This window comes from Emydura macquarii, unplaced genomic scaffold (genome assembly GCF_026122565.2).
Source record: "Emydura macquarii macquarii isolate MOO-44397 ecotype Brisbane River unplaced genomic scaffold, CSIRO-AGI_Emac_v2 contig_75, whole genome shotgun sequence".
NCBI lineage: Eukaryota > Metazoa > Chordata > Testudines > Chelidae > Emydura > Emydura macquarii.
Genome location: NW_027130212.1, coordinates 2,276,379 through 2,298,042, shown reverse-complemented (window position 1 = coordinate 2,298,042; position 21,664 = coordinate 2,276,379). Strand labels below are relative to the sequence as shown.

Below are 21,664 nucleotides of genomic sequence, written 5' to 3'. Positions count from 1 at the left end.
GAAAGTTCAGAAGATGGTTGAGGGGTGAGTGGGTTAATGTATGTGAATGAGAGGGAGGTGAAGGGATGGTTTGGCAGAAGAGCTTGTGATCAGGTGTTTGATGGGCAATTGAAAGTGTGGTATTGATAGGGCTCTGCATACCACATGGTACCTCTTTGTTTAAATAGTTCCGTAGCTCGGCACTGTAGATGAAAAACTAATCTTCTGGGCTTTAAGGTTTAATTACTAAACCATTAGTCCTTCTGGTTGATGGAAATGCAATATTCTATTGTGATTTTTTAAAATTTTAATTTAATTAATTAATTAATTTTTATTTTTTACTCCCGGTTGAAACTACTAGTCAGAAGACATTTAACTTTGGATATCCTTCAAGAGCTGACCATAAATTTTTCAGACCCTTCTAAACCTTCAGGAAATGACAGACCATAAATCAAATGTGGGTCCTGTGCATTATCAATAGGGAGCCTGGGATATTATTTATATCTCAATGAATATCCAACCACTACATAGGTTAAAAGTGCAGATGATAATATTGATTAACCCCTCACCCCATTTAGAATTTTATAGAACTGTAATAACTATGGATCCAACCCTGTGAGGCAATGAGCACCCTGAGCTGTGACACTGGCTTCAATAAAAGTCAAGGAAACTCAGTACCTCTCAAGGTTCAGACTCCTGCAGGATTCGGTCTTTTGCTGAAATTCAGAGATCATTGGACCAGATCCCCAGCTTGTATAAATCAGTGAATCCCCGTTGGATCAATGCTGCTTTGCTAATTTACATCAGCTAGGGATCTAGCCTTGTATGTTTAAAAATGAATTGTGGGCTCTTAGTTTAAAATGTTCTGGAGACATAAACTGTAGATATAAAAGCCTGCTGTCATGTGTGAGACTGGTAGATGGAAGTGTATATCAAGAACAAATTTTCAAATTAAAAATATACAGCATGTCATTTCACTTCACTTTACTTCACTTCACTTCTCGACTCCCATTCCCATGTACATGGGGTTGGAGTGCACACAATTCTGCGCCAGTCCTTCTGGTCTATAGCACAGGTTCCTAGGTTTTGGAGTTCAAGTCTTTTTCTCTTCAACTTACCTTGACAGAGTCCGTCCATGTATCCTTGGTCTTCCACATCCTTTCTTGCTATTCTCTTCCTCCCATGCTTTCTTTGTTCGTGTTTTTCCTTCCATTCTTACCACATGTCCAACCCACCTCAGATGTGTGCTCTCCATTCTATCTATTACCAAGAGTCCCAAGTTCAAATTCCCTCTAATTTCTTCCATATGCATTCTATCCTCCATTTGCTTACCATTCTCCTGGGTATATTATTTTCTACTCCCTGTGTCATCTTTTCTTCTATCTTCATAAGACCTACCGTTTCCAAACCATACAACAGCAGGGACAAACACACAAAGCATACACTTTCCTTTTCAATTTGTTACTTAGTTGCTGGTTCCACACTACTCCTGACACCTTTTTCACCAACTCCCATATATATTGGATGGGTCTTTTCAATTCTCCAGATCTCTCTCTGATTGCACTATGTGTACTTGCCAAGTACAAACATTCTGTCTTCTGATTCAGCTTCTCTCTTGAAACTTCAATCAACTTTCTCCCTTCCCAACTTGCATAACTTCATGTTTTTTTTGTATTTACTTTCAAACCACGGTCTTTGAAAACAGATGCCTGCTCTGATACCATGTTTACCAGTTCATCTTGGCTGTCAGCCAATAGGGCCATATTCAGCATACATTTGTTTTCTCCATGTCTCCACAAGTTGATTCTCCTACTAATGAACTCTATAACTAGAATAAAGACAAGTGGACTCAGCACACTGCTCTTTCTCAATACCACTGTCATCTCAAAATTCTTTGAAATTCCATGTATAGTTACAATCATAACTTTTGATGCTCTATGCAGTTCCTTTATCATGTTTACTTCTTGAAGCCCCCCTTCCATCCATCTGAATAGTCCAAACACTGACTTACCCAAAACCAAGTCATATGCTTTCTCAAGATTAATATTTACTATATAGCAGTTATGCCCTCCATTTATCATTCTTTCAGACTTCTGTCTCATTCAAAAATTAACAAATGCAGCCAGTGAAGAAACTATTTTAGAAAACATCACTGTGATGCAATAAAGAGACTTTGTATTCTGATTCTGTTGTTCAGGCAAAAAGAATGATATGCTTATTACTATTTCAGGATTGGTAGTGGAGGAATGAGTTAACTGACAGGGAGAATGAAAATTGCATTGTGGTGTCATTTTTGCACAGATCCTGGAGCAACACAAAGGAGCCTTAAAACAAACCAACAGGCCCACTTGAGGATTCTCTCTAGGTTGTGGCCAGGTCATCTCTATCCACCTGGTTGATTCATGGCAGCCAGAAATGTCTCTTGAGGCTGTTGGCAGCTAGTGTAACGTAGAACATCCACTGTAAACTGGAGGACCAGCTGGTGCCTGGCAGACATAGAATAAGGAGAAAGTAAAGGGGTTTACATCACCCCTTAAGCTGTTCCAGGCATGCACAGCAGTTTTAGCCCAAATAGTCAAACTTGCTTACCTAAAATTAGGTAACAGACTCCATATTTAGGCATCTAAATTTGTATCCTGATTTTAATAGTTCCTGAGTACCTGCAGCTGTCATTGACTTTTAATAGGAGATTAATTTTGGGTGACCAGGTTTGACATTTTTGGCCTTTTTGTTTAGTAAATTACAAGTATTTTGTAAATACATATTTAAATAAATAAATAAATAAATAAAAACACCAAACAAACGAACCAAAGTTATACTAGAGGGAACACCACAGCTGGGTTATGTGGATAAAATAATGATCTTTACCTTAGCAGTAACTGAGGCCTTACAGACTGAAAAAGGCTTCTTTAACCAAAATGACAGAATTCTGGGGGGAGTGGGGAAATGTAGAGGAGACCAGAACAGGATTTTTAAAAATTTCATACAATATGTTCTGCGTCACTGAAAAATAGAAAATTCTTGCTTTGTAACTATGACATAAGGGGAAAAATAATCCTGAGTTAGAATGTAAATAGTAGGCTCTCATAGCTTGGATAGATAGTGTTGCAGAGATGATTCCTTCAGTGTATCTGTTGAAAGACACTTCCTCCACACTCCATCCCTTAGTGGCTAGTGGAGAGAGGGATTGCGGTCATAAAGGAGATTAATTTGAGTGTTAGGCTAGGTAGAATAGATGCAAATGGCAATATAAAATGATGAAATGAGTTGAAACCCAACTGTATCTCTTCATACTAGCGGAGGTCAGGTCACTTTCTTATGGAAGAAATTTAGTATTCAATGTTCTGGCCGCAGTGGGATAACAGAGAGCCTCTGCTGATTATCTTGATAGCTTGGTTCTCAAACTACATTACAAATAAATAAAAATCCTTCCTTCTAATTTATGAAGAGAGGAAAATGCAGTGAATTTCTTGGGGAAAAAAAAAGTTCTGTAATATATCTGTGTAGATAATTGACAGTCAACTGTGGAGGTCCCTTGCTGTGGGAATACAATATTTCTATGTCCAATCATAAATGTGCTACAATAATAAGTCTAACTTATTGGCATATTATTATTACACCTTTTGAATATCTCATTTCACGAAATTGTGTCCAGAAAAATAATACAGTACTTCAAGTGATGGAAAGGGCTGATGTTATTGTGCTTTTGTAGTTTGCATCTATGACCAGGAAGACAGTATAATTGGAACTATCTATCTGAAGCCAAAATCTTCATTATCATCTTCCTGTCTTCAATAATTATATTAAAATATTTGATTATGGGATGAATATCTTTTCTCCAGAATTTTCTTCACAGCATACTCGGCCTGCTTTGTCTGAAATGTATTAAAAATAGAACATCTGAAATGTACATTTGCACAACAGCACCTGATTTTGCTTTGATTTACAAAGAGACAGGCTCCCTCAGAATATAGTGCACCCAGATTGATTGGTGTCATAAAATAAGTTTGGAGCTTTCTTTTTCTCAGGATTCTTCTGATACCTGAAAAGATGTTTATGTACTTTTCTACCATTTATGCCCAGTGTATATTGTACAGGCATGATGGGGCAAGATGTACAGTTATCTTCACATGTCATGCTGATACTTGGCAATTTAATTACAGTTGACAGAAGGGCAGTAAGGGCCTCATACTGTTCTCTTTAAAGTCAATAACAACCAAGCTGTTGACTTCAATGGGAGCAGGAGCATGCCCAATATGCTCCTACTTGTTCTGTGTCATTGGAGCTAGGGTGTGGGAAACATGTAGGACACTATAATACATATTTTAGGATTTTATATGTCACCCATCAGTGTAGTATCTCAAGAGAATCCTGTGCTGAACTTGTACCTGTCTCGACAGGTTATGGATCCTCCAGAGTCAATAATTAGTCAGTTGGGTAATACAACAAAATTTTATTAAGGAATATGGGGTAAACGCTGTAATACTTAATACGTAGCTTAAATGATTATCATATAAAGCAAGCAGAGAAACAGGCAAAGCAGTTACATTTTATATCTCACCACTAGGCACAGAAGGAGTCGCATGTCGTTCAATACGGGCCGGCTTTCACGTTTCGCGCTCAGAGTACGGGAACGGGAGAAGCGGGGCGGTCCAGGTGATCAGGCTGGCAGACACTTTCTCAATTTGGGCATGAGGCATACCCCTTTTTATACTAGAGAATGCGTCGCATGTTTGGTAGCTCTGGATTGGGGGAGGGATATACATTAGTACGTGCCAGACTATGACGAGGCCTGTGGCCTTGGGTGAAGCTGTTATGGCACGGGATACATAGCCCGTTATCGGTGGGCAACAAAGATATCTGTGAACAACATAGGCACTGAGGTGCGTAGGCGGTTTTCTTATAGCAGCATAACAACTAACTGCTGTAAACAACAGATGCAGCCTAATAAGGTCAGGTCACGGTTTTACTGTTGGCACCGAGCAGGCGGGGGGCGAGGGGTGGGCATATGCTAGGAATTCTGCTGCAACAGTACCTTAGATTAACGTCAGAATATTTTAGTGGCAATTTATTTCAGTATGATTACTGAGATATTTCTTACTGATCAGGGTCTCTTTGACAGTTGGAATTTGGGACTTCTGGTTCATGAGAATTCCTGGGAGTAGGGTGACCTGTTGACCTTACATCACTTAACATCCTTCAGTTCATTTATTTTTCAGGTTTTGAAGTCAAAATTGCATAGAATATATATAAAAATATACCACATATATACATTGATACCAACAAATATGAGTTGGCCTAATAATAAAAACTCCCACTACAATTAGTCACATTGTATTTAATTGTCTTGGAATGACTTGCTCTTCAAGCAAATCAATATAACTAATGTATACCTTATGTTTTATGTGTACAGTCAAACTGTGTGCAAACCATGGAGGTCTATTGGTCTCTCGTTCTGTCCAGACATTGGCCCAATTGTACACAGGAATCATGTTGCTAATGAACAAACCAGTGGAAATGCCTATTCCACAGTGAAACTTTATTTGCTATGGTCTTCCTTTTAAGTGCATGGGGCAATGAGGCAATGCATGGAAGCTAGTGTAGGCTACTCCCAAGGTATAAACACTTATGGATTCATTTTCTGGTGCAAATTAATTTTCCCACTACTTACCACTTATGCATTTATGTTTGAAAATTCCATGATGGATATGTTTTTGTGTTCACCGGGCCACAGCCTAAACATAGGTCTCGTACCTAGCTTGAATTTTGGTACCCACAATCAACTTTTGCCCTACTTGTACCTTCTTTGGCAATGAGATACAGCCACAAAGAGCACTTTTACCTGCTATTTTAGACCCAAGGGCCAAAATTAATGTCCCATTCCAATGAAAATGTGACCCTAACTGGCTTACTTTGATGCACATTTTATGCTGATTTAGGCTTATCAAGAAATTATATGTAGCCTTGGCAGACTTCAATTTTTATTTTTTTTTTTATAATTTCAGTGGATAATGTCGATGTTTATTTTGAAACTATTTTTAGTTTTTAATCCATTTAAACTTTCACAGTTGTGTGAAATTATGGTTTACAAACATTTTTTTCAATTGTTATTGATTTAAAATTTCACAGTCGTCGGAAATTATTGGGGATGAAGGAGGTTAGACAATAATTATTAATGACAGTAGATGCTGACATTCAAAAAGTTAAAGCTACCTAAATGGCACCCATGCTCCAGCTCTGCTAATGCCAGTGTTACAATGTTTTATAAACGTTAAGGTGGTATTCTAAATTTTCAAGCAGCACTTTTCTTCCTTTGCCTATGTGTATTTTTTAATTAGTATCGATGTCAGTATTTTTTCTTGATTTGTGTGTGTTTGGATAAATTGACATTTACTGACATTAACTGATTAAAAACTAATCCTTCTGAGCCTAATTACAAGGTATATTTTTCCTGATGATCTCTGTTCCACAAATTATACTCTCTAATTAGTTTTCATGGATGACAAGTTAAAGATGTATTCTGTACCCATCAAGAGGTGATTTAGCACTCGATGTTTTATTAGTAGATTGGTTATCTTGACTTTATTGTCTTATAGGTGAATGGTTAACAAAATCCAGGTCAACAAACAAATGTTTAAAAGCAAATATTTGAAAGAAAATATGTTTGATTTGTAAATGTTAGTTTCCAATTAATAAGAATTTGAGTGGAGTTTTGAGTTTGTAATAAATTGAAAAGCATTTTAACTACATTATCCCTTTGAAATATAATTTTCAGGTATCTTTTCCCATTTGCAGCAGTGAACTATTTGTAGCTTCTTGTTGTACCAGTATTTATAGTGAAGTCTTAACAGCAGTATTAAAAACGAATGATGTAAAACAGGACAAAAAATCATGCTGTATTTATCTGAAAAGAGAAATGGCTGCTAAAAAAGTTAAAAAGAAGTGCATACAGCTTTCAGTATGTGTGTTGTGTCAGTTTTCTCTGACTTCTGTGAATAAAAATGTATTGGGTGAAATCTTGGCCCTACTGAAGTCAATAGCAAAACTCCCATTGCCTTCAAGGGAGACCAGGATTTCATCCACCATATCCCAAGTCTCAGAGACAGGGAACTGCTCTCCCTGTTGGCAGTGTCTTTGAAGATGAAGAAGCTTATTTAAGTGTGTAGGTTTACAGTTGTTCTCCTGTTAGGCTCCCTTTTTAGTACCATTTTGTCCAAAATGTACCTAATAGGATTGAGACAAAAATAAAATTACAGATCATATCACAAGATGGATGGGAAGCTCAAATGTTTGCAAGACCTGGGCCTACAAAGGAAGAATGAGGCTTACAATAAACTTACTTCATTATCTCTTTTTGAACATTTGAAATGATTGAGCAATTTGCTTAATTAAGTCCATAATCCTTAAATTAACTTCAGTGGAATTTGTGGTCAATGGAGAACTTGTTGTTGGTCCACAGAGAACTGGCTGATTGCCTGGAGTTGGCTCCTCCTCAATTCCAGGAGCTAGAGAATATCACAAAATAGCTACAAATTTATCAAACACATTCCTAATATTTTGCCATATAAGAAATTTCTGTAATTGCCACAATTTTTTGCAATGTTTTGCAATTGAAAGTGGGAAGCAGTGATCTGGCTAAATTCTGGATGGGAGAGGAGGTGGTCCATGAAACAATCTTTGTATTAAAATGAGGTAATATGGAAAAGTACTGATAAAAATAACTGATAAAATCAAGTTTTTAAAGCACAAAGTATCTCATTTCTAAATATGATTTATTATCATTGATAACTGTTGCATAACAGGCAGGAGTCAGAAAAGAAAGTCTTTGGCTTAAAGAGAAAGGGCTTGATTCTCTCCCATGGGCAAGCAGAGCCTGGATACAGTGGAGAGAGGAGACTGACAGGAGGCTATGTGGCTCCCTGATCCTCACCCAACAGCCACCACATAAATTAAAAGTGCACAGGGGCAACTCTAAATTACCCTGCTGACGGGCTTTTCTTGACAACAGAGAACTGGGCTTGGTGGAAACTTGCTCTTCTATTTCTCCTGTTCTTTCCTCCTCCAATACACCACCTTCTTCCCCTTATTCTGGGAGGTGGAGTTCCAGCACAGGAGGTGTGGAAGTCAGGCAGTGGAGGAAAGTGAAGTTGGTGGACCAGAAAATCCAGGTCAAGGTCCTTGAGCTTCCCTCTTTGGCACAGTACAAGCAAAGAACACATGCAATTTCAAGTCTGCTTGGCCCTAGAGGAATTGGGATTTTTGATTACCTAGCAGAGATGTTTAACTATGACTTCTATAATAATATAATAGATATTTTAATTCCTTTTGAGTATAATGCTTATGGAAATTAAGATTCATACCATCCATCTTAAGACCATTCCAGTAGTCATAAAATTGGTATCATGAATGGAGATATTAAATTACATCATCTGCTTTATTGTTTCTTGAAACTGCTTTTTATTATGAATATTGGTGAGGTGTTCAGTGCAATTTACTGTTATTTTAGTAAAAACTCCATCATGTCAAAAATGCAAAATATGCAATTCTCAGGACACTATAATTAGTTAGAATTTTTGAAAATGTAATTTCAGATATGGATTGTACATAAGGAACTCTATCACAGTGCACCATTTTAAGCTGATGATATTCCTGTCCAGAAAATATACTGTTGTTTGTTTAGAAGAATTAAATGTTTAATCAAGAAGAACATTATAGGTTGACACCTAATTTGAAAGTGCTGTCTCACATCAGTGCATGGTTGCCTGTCAGCTGCATGATTGTGTGAAGACAGAGGAGAAAAGCGAGACATTTTCATTTCAGGTAGTTGAATTAACAGTAATCAGTATCTCTGCACTATCATGCACTACAGTAGCTATGGTCCTTCAGCCACGTTGAAATCTTATTTAATAAAACTGAGTAAGTAAGTAAGATGCTTGTGTTGTTTTTGTTATTAGTTTGGTTCAAAAGAAACCATACACAAGTGTCTTGATAACATTAAAGTGAAATAATCATGGTAAATGTTGTCTGAAGGAAATGTAACAATGCAAATATCTTATTGTTATTTGATACTGTAGGCAGGCTTCATTTTGTGTTTGTAAATTGAATGCTTAATAAGGATTGTCTGTTCAAAGTTTCCGTAGAAGCAATCGAAATTTTATATTTTTCAATTAGTTTACCTCACATGTATTTTTTTACATTTCCTTCAGTTCCTCCAGCAATTACTTTGCTACAGAAGTCCTTTAATGCCACAGCAGATCGGGGAGAGGCAATTACTTTATTCTGTAGAGCCACTGGCTCTCCTGAACCTGAAATCAACTGGTATAGGTAAGTTCAATTTATATCTGTATATCAGAAAGATTTAAAATGTGTTATGAATTTATACCATACTGAACTAAACTACCCCCATTGTGTTTATGGCAGTTTACAGGGCGTTGCTAAGCAAATTAAATAACACACATCTGATCAAACTATGGTTAACATCAAGAAAGAGACATTAGAAAATATTGAACATATATTTTAATATGCCTCACATTAAAGGAGAAACAAATAAAGCTGAAGAACCTATGATTTTAAACAAGGCAGCATGTATTTCTGAATTTGCCCATGAAAATTTCAGATTCCAACCCTATATGCAACTACATGAAATAACACAGAATACAGATGTAATGCTATAAATACATGTCCAACACACAGAGTTAACAGTATTATATTGTACATCAATACAATGTAAAAGAATATCTATCTTAAGCTGATTTTAGCCATCTTTTGATCTTCCAGTCCAGCCAGATATTCAGTGATAGGTATGGCTTTTCTGTTATGTGTTATTTGTTTGATTTCATTGGTTACAGACAGGTTTTGGACACTCTTGCAAATGTGAATCTGTTAAAAACAGAAAACTTTTTGGAGATATGGGGTATATCTTCCAGGTGAAGTCAGTGAGATTTATGTGGCTAAAACTATGCCATTTTGAAAATTTGCCACACAACTTCTTTAAGGATAACAACTTTTCACTGGTTTCACTGCTTTTCCATGCATATTTATGGAACAAACTTACATTCCTTTTGTTTCAATATGTGATCAATTAACAAAAGATACAATCCAGTGCTATGATGTGAAATACCTGAGATTTCTTGTATGGACATTTATTTTTATTTTGGGCTTCAATAAATTTGTCTCCGTACATGCTCTTTTAAAAGGAGAAGGAGAACTGTGCACATTCTTTCAGGATGCACTGGACTCTGTAGGGATTATCGCCAGCTATCTTCTCTCATTTTTACTCAGAATTTGAAACTTTGAAGATTCTATTAGAGTTGTCTTAGGTAGATATTGGTTTCCCTTGACTGAACCTGCTTTAGGACACACATTGTGCCAAATGGTGTGCTGACTTTGTCTAACATTAATTCATTTGGATTGCAGAAGATGCAAATAAGTTCTATCTTTACCCAATTCACCAATATAGATGAGAATTCAGTTTATATCAGATTAAACAAAAATAAAATAAACCATGCAAAACCCAAATTATTTGAAGTAGTATGTGGAATTCACAAACTAAAGTTTCACACTCTGGGAACTTGGTGTCCGTTTGAGGTCATGCTATGTGATGTAGCTCGCAGGTAGGCAGAATTCTCTAGAGTTTATCAGAAATCTGATATCCTGATTTGCCTTACTACAAGAAGAGAATTCAACAGTGGTGTCTGGCTATATGGAAAGAAATAACTTCCCATGGGGCTTTTGCCAGCTCCCCTCTTTTTCCATCCAGTCCCCGCCGCAGCAAACCCATTCCTGGGACCTTACCATCCACCCCTCCCATCATCAGAGAATTAAGGTGGACTATAAGAAAGGGGGGGTGGCTTCCTGCCATACCATACATAGGAGCCCCAACCCCTCCCCCACCCATTCTGGTCCTTTAATGGACACCTCCTTTTTAGGTCCTTTTCCAATCCATTTATCCGGTCACTGTATACTTTTCCTATGGAGCACCTGCACTGGACATTCACCACAAAGAGACGCCAGCAATTTGCTTGTCTGCCTTCTCCCCAAACTCAGTTGGGTTCCCAGACATCTCCCAATGCCCTCTTTAAATTGACCAAAATTTGTCAGCACCCAAATCTGACAGGTGAACCCCATATCTCAACACCCCCTTTTTATCGGACACAAAAGGTATGCGACACAAGTCCTCCATTGTCCCATATCCTATGTCAAGATTGTTGAGCACGCAACTTGCCGGGTTCCAATGATACCCTGTACTATAACACATGTCTCTCTACAATGGGCCATATAATTTACCAGCATCCCAGATCCTGAGATTGCAATGAAATAATTAAAAACTGCCCTAATAGCTCAGCCATGAATCCAGAGCCCTTGATCTCCGCACCACTGACAACATCAAATACTGAGACTCCATAGCGCTAGCGGCATCTGTTCAGGTTCCACTCTGGCTCCTGGTGCAAGCTCCCAAAATCTGTCAAAGTGAGAACAAAGCAAGGCATCTGCTATGTCATTATCCGTGCTATGTATGTGCTTGGAAGGAAAACAGATGTTAAGGCTTATGCATTGCAGGACAAATGCCCACACTAACCTCATGACCTTGTGTGATCTGAGAGTTTGGCCATTGATAGCATGTACTACTGCCATGTTGTCACACCAGAAACACACCCTTTTATTAACTAACTCCAATCCCCAAATAACCACTGCCACCAAAATGGGGGAAAAAATCAAGTAAAGTCATGTCACACACTACCCTATTTTGCATCCAGATGGTGGGCCATTTCTAGGCACACCACTTGCCCTGGTAAAACTCCCCAAAGCCCATGCATTTAAACAGATTTTCAAACAAGCCTCCAATAACCATTCCTCCCTCCATAAGGACCCCATTATTGGCTCAAAAACTGTTCCTGCACCTTCAAATCTTGCTTCATCTCTACAGTAACACACACACCAGCCAGGCACGGAATGCCCTCACCAGGGCAACCACTCTACAGGCAAAGTTAAGATCCCCCACACTGCAGCTCTTAGAGTGTGAGTTTCTTGGCTACTATTGCTCTCCGAAGCAAACCCAGTAGCTTCTGACGCTTATCCCAAGGGAGCCGTGATATGCCTGACATTCTGCCTAGCTTAATTCCCAGGTAGGTCAATGTAGTGGAAGGCCCTCTATTTTTTTCCTCCACTAAGGGTACACCCAGCTGTTTAACCAGGATCTGAAATGTGTCCAACAGGTGAACACACTCATTGGACCCTGCCTATTCTGCAAACAAAGAAATTGTCTAAATAAAGCACTGTTTGCCATAAACCAGCTGCTCGCATTGTTGCCCAGTACAACATTGTACTAAATTTTTAAAAGGCTGAACAGGATACCACACAGCCCATGGGCATAGCTTTGTCAAAATAAAATTGTCCCTCAGAAGAAAAGCCAGATGCACTGGCAGAAGTAGAAAAGCAGACTTGATATCACACTTAGCCAGAAGTGGCCCTGGACCACAGGACCTAACCATACACACAGCTTCGTCAATGGAGGAATAGTGAATGGAACACAGAACTGAGTCTATTCTACTGTTAACAGAGTTCATAGACTCTAAGATCAGAAGGGACCAATATGATCATCTAGTCTGAGCTCCTGCACAATGCAGGCCACAGAACCTCACCCACCCACTCCTGTAATAAACCTCTAACCTATGACTGAGTTATTAAAGTCCTCAAATGATGGTTTAAAGACTTTAAGGTACAGAGAATCCAACAGCAAGTGAGCCATGCCCCATGCTACAGAGGAAGGTGAAAACCCCCCAGAGCCTTTGCCAATCTGCACTGAGGAAAAATTCCTTCCCGACCCCAAATATGGTGATCAATTAAACCGTGAGCATGTGGGCAAGACTCACCAGCCAGACACCCAATAAATACAGCACACCCTTCTGTTCTCCGGATCAGCTCTTGTTACAGGCCTTTCTGTTCTTCCCAGGAGGGAATCATCAATCATGTAGGCCTGCCTTTTCCTGGTGATGGTGCGATTCTCCAGCCTATCCCCTGTTCTTTCTGGTTGCAAGTCATCTTGTCTACTATTCTCCTTTGCAATCCTATGCAACCATTCCTATATCCTCCTGGGGTTCTGATTTGGTGATATCTCCATTGGCTCTTCCTGTCTTTGTATAGGACTAGCTGCTCTTCTCTTCTTCCTTGCCCTCCCACCTTCAGTAACCACCTACTGTGCCCCTTCTTCAGTTTCCAACTCCACAAACTTGTTTCTGAGCTCTATCTCTCCTTCACTAGCCTATCTTTTCCTCTGCCGGGTTCTTGCAGTCACATGCTTCCACTGGCCTCTTTCCTCAACCAGCATTCTCCCCTCAGAGTTCGTTGATCCTGCTTCCATCTGCAGGTCTGGGTGTTTCCCTTCAGCCTCCTCATTTCTTTGCTCCATCATCTGCTCGACCCACCTTCTAAACTCAACCAGAGTTTCCACCAGCATTCCTAACCCTCGAATCTTCTCTTCCATCAGTTCTGAGGCGGCACTTCATACAAACAAAGCTCTTTTGAGATACCCCCTCCAGGATCATGTATATCCCGCAGCTTCCACATCCAGTCATCTTCATTGTCTCTTCCACTGTTTGAGTGACTACATCTACCACTACCACCTCTGAATCTGTCATAACCTTTCCCCCTACTTCCTGTCAATGAGAGAGACAAAAACAACCCACCAAAAAAGCCCTCAACGAGCACCCAACAATACCAGAACACCATACACTGCCTCCCCAAACTCTCATTCAAACTCCCCTGTTTTCAGCTGTTTGTTGGCTCCTGTGCCACCGCAGATGTGCCACTTCCTGATTGACTGGATGCCTGTAAAGGCCCCCTAATTGGGGAAACCCCGCCCCCTAATTAGGATCAGCTGATCTCAGTACACCACCCAGTACCAGCTCCTGCAAACTGAAGGAAGAAAAATGGGCAGGAAAGGTGGTGAATTAATCAATATTTTCCTGGCGCTTTCTTGGGGACCAAGGCCAGTAGGGAAACCCACAAGTTTTCTATAGGTAATTGCTTGAATGGACCTGCTACCCATCCTCCTCTAATTCTCGTGCAATCGCCGCCACTGATTTTAAATTCTTTGACATTACATGAATCCTAGTCCCCAAAAAGGGGATATGAAATGCAACAGTAAACTGCCCCCCCTCCCCCCAAAAAAAGACCCATCACATTTATTAGAGTAATCCCAGAGAAACACCTTTAACACTTTCATCTTAACTTTTGCTTGTCCCTTCCCCTCTCGTGTTCTGTGCATCGTGTCCTGCTTTAGCTGAGCCTAACTTGTGGATGGCACTTGATCCAAGTACAATTCTGTTTCTCCCCTGTGACCTTCCCCAGGGTCACCTGCCCCAGCTATCCCCACAACTTGTTTGTTGCAGATCAAGCTCACCCCTACACTCAGCAACCTGCATCTGTTGCTTCTGCAACTCAATCCTGTCAACAACATCATCCTCATCTCCTGCAATTCACTGAGATGAATGTCCAGGCTCTGTTTGACCCAGTACATTTTGAAAGTGCAGCAGTGCTTGTGGAGACAACCCCAGAAGCAACAACCTTGACAACCTGAATCAAATGCCTGCCAATTGTTCCAAGCTCACATGCCGGTGTGCATGCTTCCCCTCTAGCCACCCCTGCCATCAGTCTAGAGGGCTGCCTTTGGTGATCACAGAGACCACCCTGGGCTCCACTAGCCCCTTACCCAGGACTAGCCCCTTGCCCTCATTGCAGTGATCTTACCCCTAACAGCCCACTCCGTCTTCTCTGAACAATGTTTGGCTTCTCCCCCCTGCCCCGCCCCCCACCGGAGAGAGAAGGGACATTTTCCTCCACCCTAGCCTGTCCACAGCATGAAAAAACTGAAACCCGATCCCCCATGCCTGTACTCAGAGCCTGGCAGCAAGGAGTGGGGATGGGATTCAGTCCCTTCTCTCTCCATCCTCCTCCCCAGTGAGCATATCCGATGCTGAGCTATTTCAGTACCTAATTCCCCTTCCCCTTCTGTCACCACCCTGTTGCATCTGCCTGTCCTTCGAAGACCAGGAGGAAGAGGGGGAAATTGTCCCTGGGAGGGATTTTCCCCTTCTCCTGGCTCTCACCACCTTGTGTCCACATGGAACCATGCTGCCCGGTGATCCATGCTCCTGGCTATCTGATGTAAATAACTCAGCCTGCTCCATATAAAAAGGGGTTCATGCATTAAGCTGCCCCTTTTAAACCCTTACACCCATCTGGTTCTCAAGGGATGAGTCAGTGTTGCTATGCTGGCCCCTTTTTTCCTTTTTCAGAAGTTTGACCTCTCTTCTCCGCCTCACACCCACAACCATAAAGCACTGTTCCCTTCATTCAGCCAGCCAGACAAATTCCCCCTGCTTAAAGGTATGGTGCAGTCATTTTCAAGATGAAAAGGATGGACACAGTCCTCTTGTGTCCCTCTACATTTAGAATTGTCAGTCTTCAGTGCCATAGTTTTAGTGAACTTTAAGTTGAAAGTGTCACAGTAAAGTTTACAGCCAGACAAAACACCGTACAGAAAGATGTATGGAAATAGCCTGTGGATCAGAGAATAGTGAACCAGATCTTCCTTCAGTAGGAATAGTCACTCTTCACTACGAAAATGGTTGTTGAAAACCTTCCAATATCTCTAGAGGGCCCTAGGAGGCTGTGTGGTCTAGTGGATCGGGTAGTGGCTTGTGAGCAGGAGCTTTGGGTCCTATTCCCAGCTCTACCACTGACCTGCATTCTGAGAGCTTAGAGAAGTCAATTCACTTCTCTTTTTCTCCTCCTGCCCTTTGTGTTTTGTCAGATTAAATTATAAACTCTTGAGGGGAATGGGACTGTCATTGATTATATGTTATTACAATACCTACTACAATGGGGCCTTGATCTTGGTAAGAGCACCTAGATGCTACTGAAATACAAATAAGTAATAATAGTAGGAGGTAGAAATTCAACGAGTTCCTCATTGGATGAGACAAACCTGATTCCATGTCTTATTCCAAATACATATAACCAATCTCATTTCTTATTTCACTTCCATTGACTAATCAGTTTCCTTATCACTCACACCTTGGGTTTTAAACTTACGTTGCTCCAAATCTGATGATATTTTTCTCCTTGCTCTAATGCTCATCTCAGAGACATTTCAGGATTAATTTTAAGTGGAGCTGGACAAAAATTTTCAGCTGAATTATTTTTTTCAACAAAAAATCCAAATTTGATTACCAAAATAGTTCACAAATTCACGTTGAGTTACCCACATTATTTTAGTTGGGGAAAAAAAATCTTTAAAAAAAATTGTGATGTTTTCACAAGGAAAATCTTTTAATTTTATTTTTTTAAATAAAAATGTTTTTAAAGTGCTTAAAATTAAAATGAAACTTTTTGTTTTGGGTTAAACAAATCATTTTGATTTTTTTATGACTTCAATTAGCCCAAAATTAAAAAAAAAATGTATTCAGGTCAATTCAAAACTATTTTATTTTATTTTTGGAATTGCCAGTGAACCAAAAAATCCATCATTCACACAGCTCTAAATTTAATTGTCTCCTTAGCTTTCATAAGGGATGGACCAAGTCCTTTAAAAAGTTCATTCAGATTTTGTTTCTTCTGAAATTAACAGAGCAAGCTAGATTGTATTGAGGAAAACCAGATCAAAATATTTCTCTTTCTTATTGTTTTTGAGAATTTAATTTTAAAGTTATGCCACCAAAATCTTGTCACTTGTAGCCATATGAGGATGTTTTTACCAGAGATAGGTCTACATTTAGAACTCAATTCAAACTGTTTCCTCAGCACTACTGCCTTGTTAATGTGGTAGAGACAAGGTGGATGAGATAACATCTTTTATTGGACCAAATTTTGTTAGTGAAAGAGACAAGATTTGAGCTACACTAAGCTCTTGTTCAGATCTGGGATTAGAATATTATTTTGTTTTGTTTAGTGCTGTTTGCTATTTCTGTTGTTGGTGAAATGATATTATCTTTAATTGTAGTTTTCTGAAGTTATCAGAAATATCCTAATTAGATTCATCTTCACTCCTCCACTACAGTGGGGCTATGAGTAGGCTATGAGAAGAAATGTGATCTATTGTTTGGGGCAGGACCTGGGTGCCATGACTTTGCATTCTGCTTCCAGCTATGCCATTGATTTCTGTGACCTTGGACAAGTGTCTTAACCTCTCTGTGTCTCAATTTACTTATCTGTAAAATCACATAGAGATCTTAAGGTAAAAATAGAAATATGCAGAGTACTGTTATTGGAATTTATTTACCACTTATGTTAAAAGGAATAGAGAATTTGAGGGTACACCAAAATATCTACACACTTATGCTATGTGCTAAGGTATCAGTCACAAAGGAAGAAATATTTTTTTACAATACTGGACAGAGTACTTCTGATTCCACAAACTGATAAATAACAGTAAATATTCCTTTTTTTCACTGATAACCTGCACAATTAATATTTCTGCAGGAGTGTCCTGGATTTTCTGGGATGCTGGGGAAAATACAGCTAGCCTGGGAGACTGGGCATTCTCCATTAGACAGATTTCAGTGGAGTTTCCCAATAATACTCTATATTATATTACTACTAATAAAGATGGTTCATCAGGAATATCTCTTCATACAGGGCCAGATCAGGAACCCCATTACTCAATGGACTATCCCCACTGACTTCTGTGAGTAATGGGTTCACATTTTATGTAAAATTTAGTATCCATTTTATATAGATTTTTATTTGGGGGCCAAAACAGCTATTGAATGAATAATACTAGCTTGAAAACACCAGGAATTCCATAGAACAACATTTCCAACAAAATGAGTTTTGATTCCCTGAAGTACTGTTATAGTCCTATTTCATTGCTTTATGTTGCTTTAAATTGCTTATATCTTTTTTAAAAAATTGTAATTTTTTGTATGACCTAATCCTGACACAGGCAAAAACTCTCATTTACTCCAGTGGGAATTTTTCTTGGGTAAGGACTGAAAGTTTTAGGTCTCTTGTGGTATAATCTTTTCTTCCTTGCAGTTGAATAGAGCCAGATTTCAACTGAGTTAAAAAATCATTTTATCAATTTGTCCCCTGAGATTTTCTTTTCAGTTTCCTACAAGCTGCTAGAATTAAGGGTCAAATTCAGCCCTGGCTCAAACAGGTGCTTCACTACTGAAGTCAATTGAGCTACAACAAGGCTAACCTTGTACCAGTAACATTTAGCCCTCTTGTAAGGTCCCTTTGTGATGTTTGATTCAGTAAGCAAATGCTGACCAAACCAGGAGCTTCAGGATTGGAACCAAATCCTCCTTTGTATGATATTTAATATGATAGAGTTTTAATTTACTGATCATCTACCTATGCCATTTGTTTTATCTGTGTTAATATGGGAGAAAAGTAAACATTCTTTTAAACTTCAGTACCATTCTGGATTGTGTTCATACATAATTAAGGGATTTGAGCTAATGTGTCAGTCTTTCCCTAGTAATCCATTAGATCCCTTACAGATTATAGTTGATTAGGAAGATATATAAGAAGAAAAATCAGTAAGGATTAGTTGTTGCTTTATTTAATATGTGACTATACCTAGTTAAAATTTCATGGCTATGAGGGACTGGTTCTTCTCTCCCACAGGTATAAATCTAGGGTAACTTCATGAAAGTTGATGGAGTTACACTAGTATAAAACCAGAATAAGGAAGTAAAGAAGTCAAACAATTAAACTTGCCAAATTTGTAAAATAAGTGTGGTCCAATCCTACAAGCCATATTGATGTGTAGGCTCATTCAACACAACTATTTGCAGGATCAAGCCCTTTATCTTTAATGGCAGGAATTAGAATTAATAGACAAAGAAAACAATCTTCTAATGTGTTACACATATCTGCTTGTTCTCTAATATCAGCAACAATTTAAGTCTGTCCCACTCCCTGGAAGTCCCAGTCTCTACTTTGAAATCATCCAGGTTGTAGGAAATGTTCGTGACAAGAGACATTTTGGGACCATTTTTTACCTCAGATACTCCCTTGTATCTCCTACTGACATCACTGGGAATTGTGTGAGAATATCTGAGTGCAGAATTAAGTCTTCTATAATTTGCTAAAGAAATAAAGTAACTCATTCATCTCCTTTTCAATGTGAATGTCACTGTCAAATTTATAATCCATGGATTAAAATTTGAGTCGGTTTTAACTGTTATTAAAATAGAAGAGATATAGATAATCCTACCAATGGAGTGCTGCTAGCATAAAATTAACTTTCCAAAACACAATCTATATTCTTGCTTAAAATAAAATATATTTGTAACTATTTTAAAATTTGTTTTAATAAATATGACTGTCAGCATAAAATGAACAGAAAGAATCTAAAAATCACCATGGCCCAGATTTTCAGACTTGGGTTTCTAAAACTGGGCACTTAAATCATATTTAGATACCTAAAAACACTGGCCTGTCCCATTGAAGTCAGAGCGAAAAATCAGGCAACTTTTATTTATTCATTAAGTGAAGAAGGTGTATGACTGATCAACAGAAAAACAAGTCAAAGGAAGCTTAGAGTAAATATGGCAAAGTGAAGAGAAATAAAGTTAGGATTTCATACTAATAGAAAAAGTGTACAATATAATTGTGTGTATGCTAGGGTGCTGAAGTCAAGCACTGCTCAACCATCAGAGTATTCACAGATTTCATTATTTCTAAACCATCTGGTCTGCACATAACTCAGTGTCTGGAGGTTTGTTTGTTTACTGAATTGTGACTAACCAACAACAGTTGAGAAGAAAAAACTAAGAAAAGTTGTTTATGTGCCAGTGTACTATATGTGTAAGAAGTATGGAACCATTTTTATAAATTATTGCACTAATGTGAACTGTAGTGTCATTAAATCAGTTGTTACAAATTATTGGAATGAAAATGTTATACTGTTTCTAATTAATTTATATTTTAGAACATGGTAATAAAAATCATGTGGCAATCAGTTCTGAGCATCAAAATACAATCCAGAGTGATTTCCTTCTGCCCAAAACTTGGACACATTCATCCAATTACCCAATCAAACAATTTACATCATAGTGAAATCAACTGCTTTCAAAATATAATGCCAAACTCTTCCACACATTTTTCGGTGTGCTTTCTATGTCAGCAGAATAGGCGTGTCCTCCAATGGAAATAATTTTGAAATGACTGACACTTCCCAATCAGAAAGTTGAACATGCTCTTTCAGACTATGGGATACACTGTGTGATTATAAATCCCTTTTTATTTTTTAGGAATGGCAAACTTATTGACGAAACTGAAAAATATATTTTGAGAGGAAGCAAGACAGAATTAACAATTAGAGATATCAAAAATATTGATGCAGGTCCTTATGTTTGTGGAGCAAAAAATAAAGCAGGAAATGATCAAAAACAGACATTCCTCCAAGTTTTTGGTAAGTGTCTCATGGCATATTCTATCATGGTATTTTGTTTGTTTGTTTTCGTTTCTGTTGGTTTGTTTTATCACAGTTATTTGATTGCAGTTGTTGGTAATATTTGATATAAAAAGATACATTGAGACAGATCCTCACTAGATATAAAGTGAAGTCAGTGGAACACTGGCAGTTTATGCCATTTGAGGATTAGGCCCATATTGAGGTCACAATTTTATTTCTAGACATCAATCCATGGAGGAAAATAAAGTATCAAGAAGATGTTATAAAGCATTCCCTTTTAAGGTCCAAATACCAGCTCACCTTTTTATTTTTATTTATTTATTCATTAAATACAAACAGCAGTCACTGAGGAACTGTAGGAACTGAAATTATAAATCACGAGTTTATATAGCATCATGCCCCCAGAAGGTACCTATTGATGGAGCAGCCAACTTTTGGCATTTGTGTTACAAGGAAAGCTTTCCCTGCTGTGGGGCACTTTAACCTTTACTCCTGAATTTGACTTTGAAATTCTCTTATCTTCAGCATCTGCTGATCTACAATTCAGATACAGAACAGTGAACTGGTAAATTGTTAATTTTCTCTGGTTTCATTTTAAAAGTTGGCTGTTGGACTGTGAGAAAATGAAGGGCAGAAGGAGAGGAAAACCTTGGGAGTGAAAAACAGGATATTTAGCCTTCTAAATACAGTATTTTAAAATCAGACAAAACCATAAAGATGCAAGGTTTTTTTAATGTTATTTATTTGATTCATTTTTTAAAATATTGGTTGATCTTAATGTGCTTTAGTTTTTAAGTGAGAAAGCTGAAAATCTTATTGCTCTTTATGAACCCTGTTCCTCCAAGCTGAGCAATCTGGGTGGACCCTTCTGCTTACACAAGTGTAATACTGTTGACTTCAATGTTGTTCCAGGTAGCTGGAGTACCATTGCAGACACTAAGGCTCTGTGAGTGTGCAGAGGTCCTCCCATTGGGATCAGACTGCAGGATCAGGGCCTTAGTTTGTTCATGAAAAAAACGTCACTCCCCTTAGACGGCAAAGCCCTCTTGCTGGGAGCACAGAAGGAGGCCCAACAGAGGACCCCCTAGATGTCTTGTGGAGGTCTCCTCCCCCTTGTTGAGAGGGAGGTACTGGGCCCGTGATTTACACTCATCACGCTTTCCCCACATAATCCGCACCCAGCTGTCAGTGGCAGTCTCATAGAGGGCTGGCCAGTGGGGGTAGATCCAGGGGGCAGAGGTGATGGGATTGGTACTT

At 38.7% G+C, this 21,664-nt stretch overlaps 1 protein-coding gene across 6 annotated transcripts in view; it reads left to right on the top strand.

Annotated features, from left to right (window-relative positions):
* The window catches only part of NCAM2 (neural cell adhesion molecule 2), a 503,301-nt gene that overhangs the window by 290,039 nt on the left and 191,598 nt on the right, over positions 1 to 21,664 (top strand). For all 6 annotated transcript variants that reach the window (XM_067543086.1, XM_067543105.1, XM_067543094.1 and 3 more), the window contains exons 6-7: positions 9,186 to 9,303; positions 20,244 to 20,404. In XM_067543086.1, the coding sequence (XP_067399187.1) occupies positions 9,186 to 9,303; positions 20,244 to 20,404 (279 nt within the window). The remainder of the gene's footprint in view (positions 1 to 9,185; positions 9,304 to 20,243; positions 20,405 to 21,664) is intronic.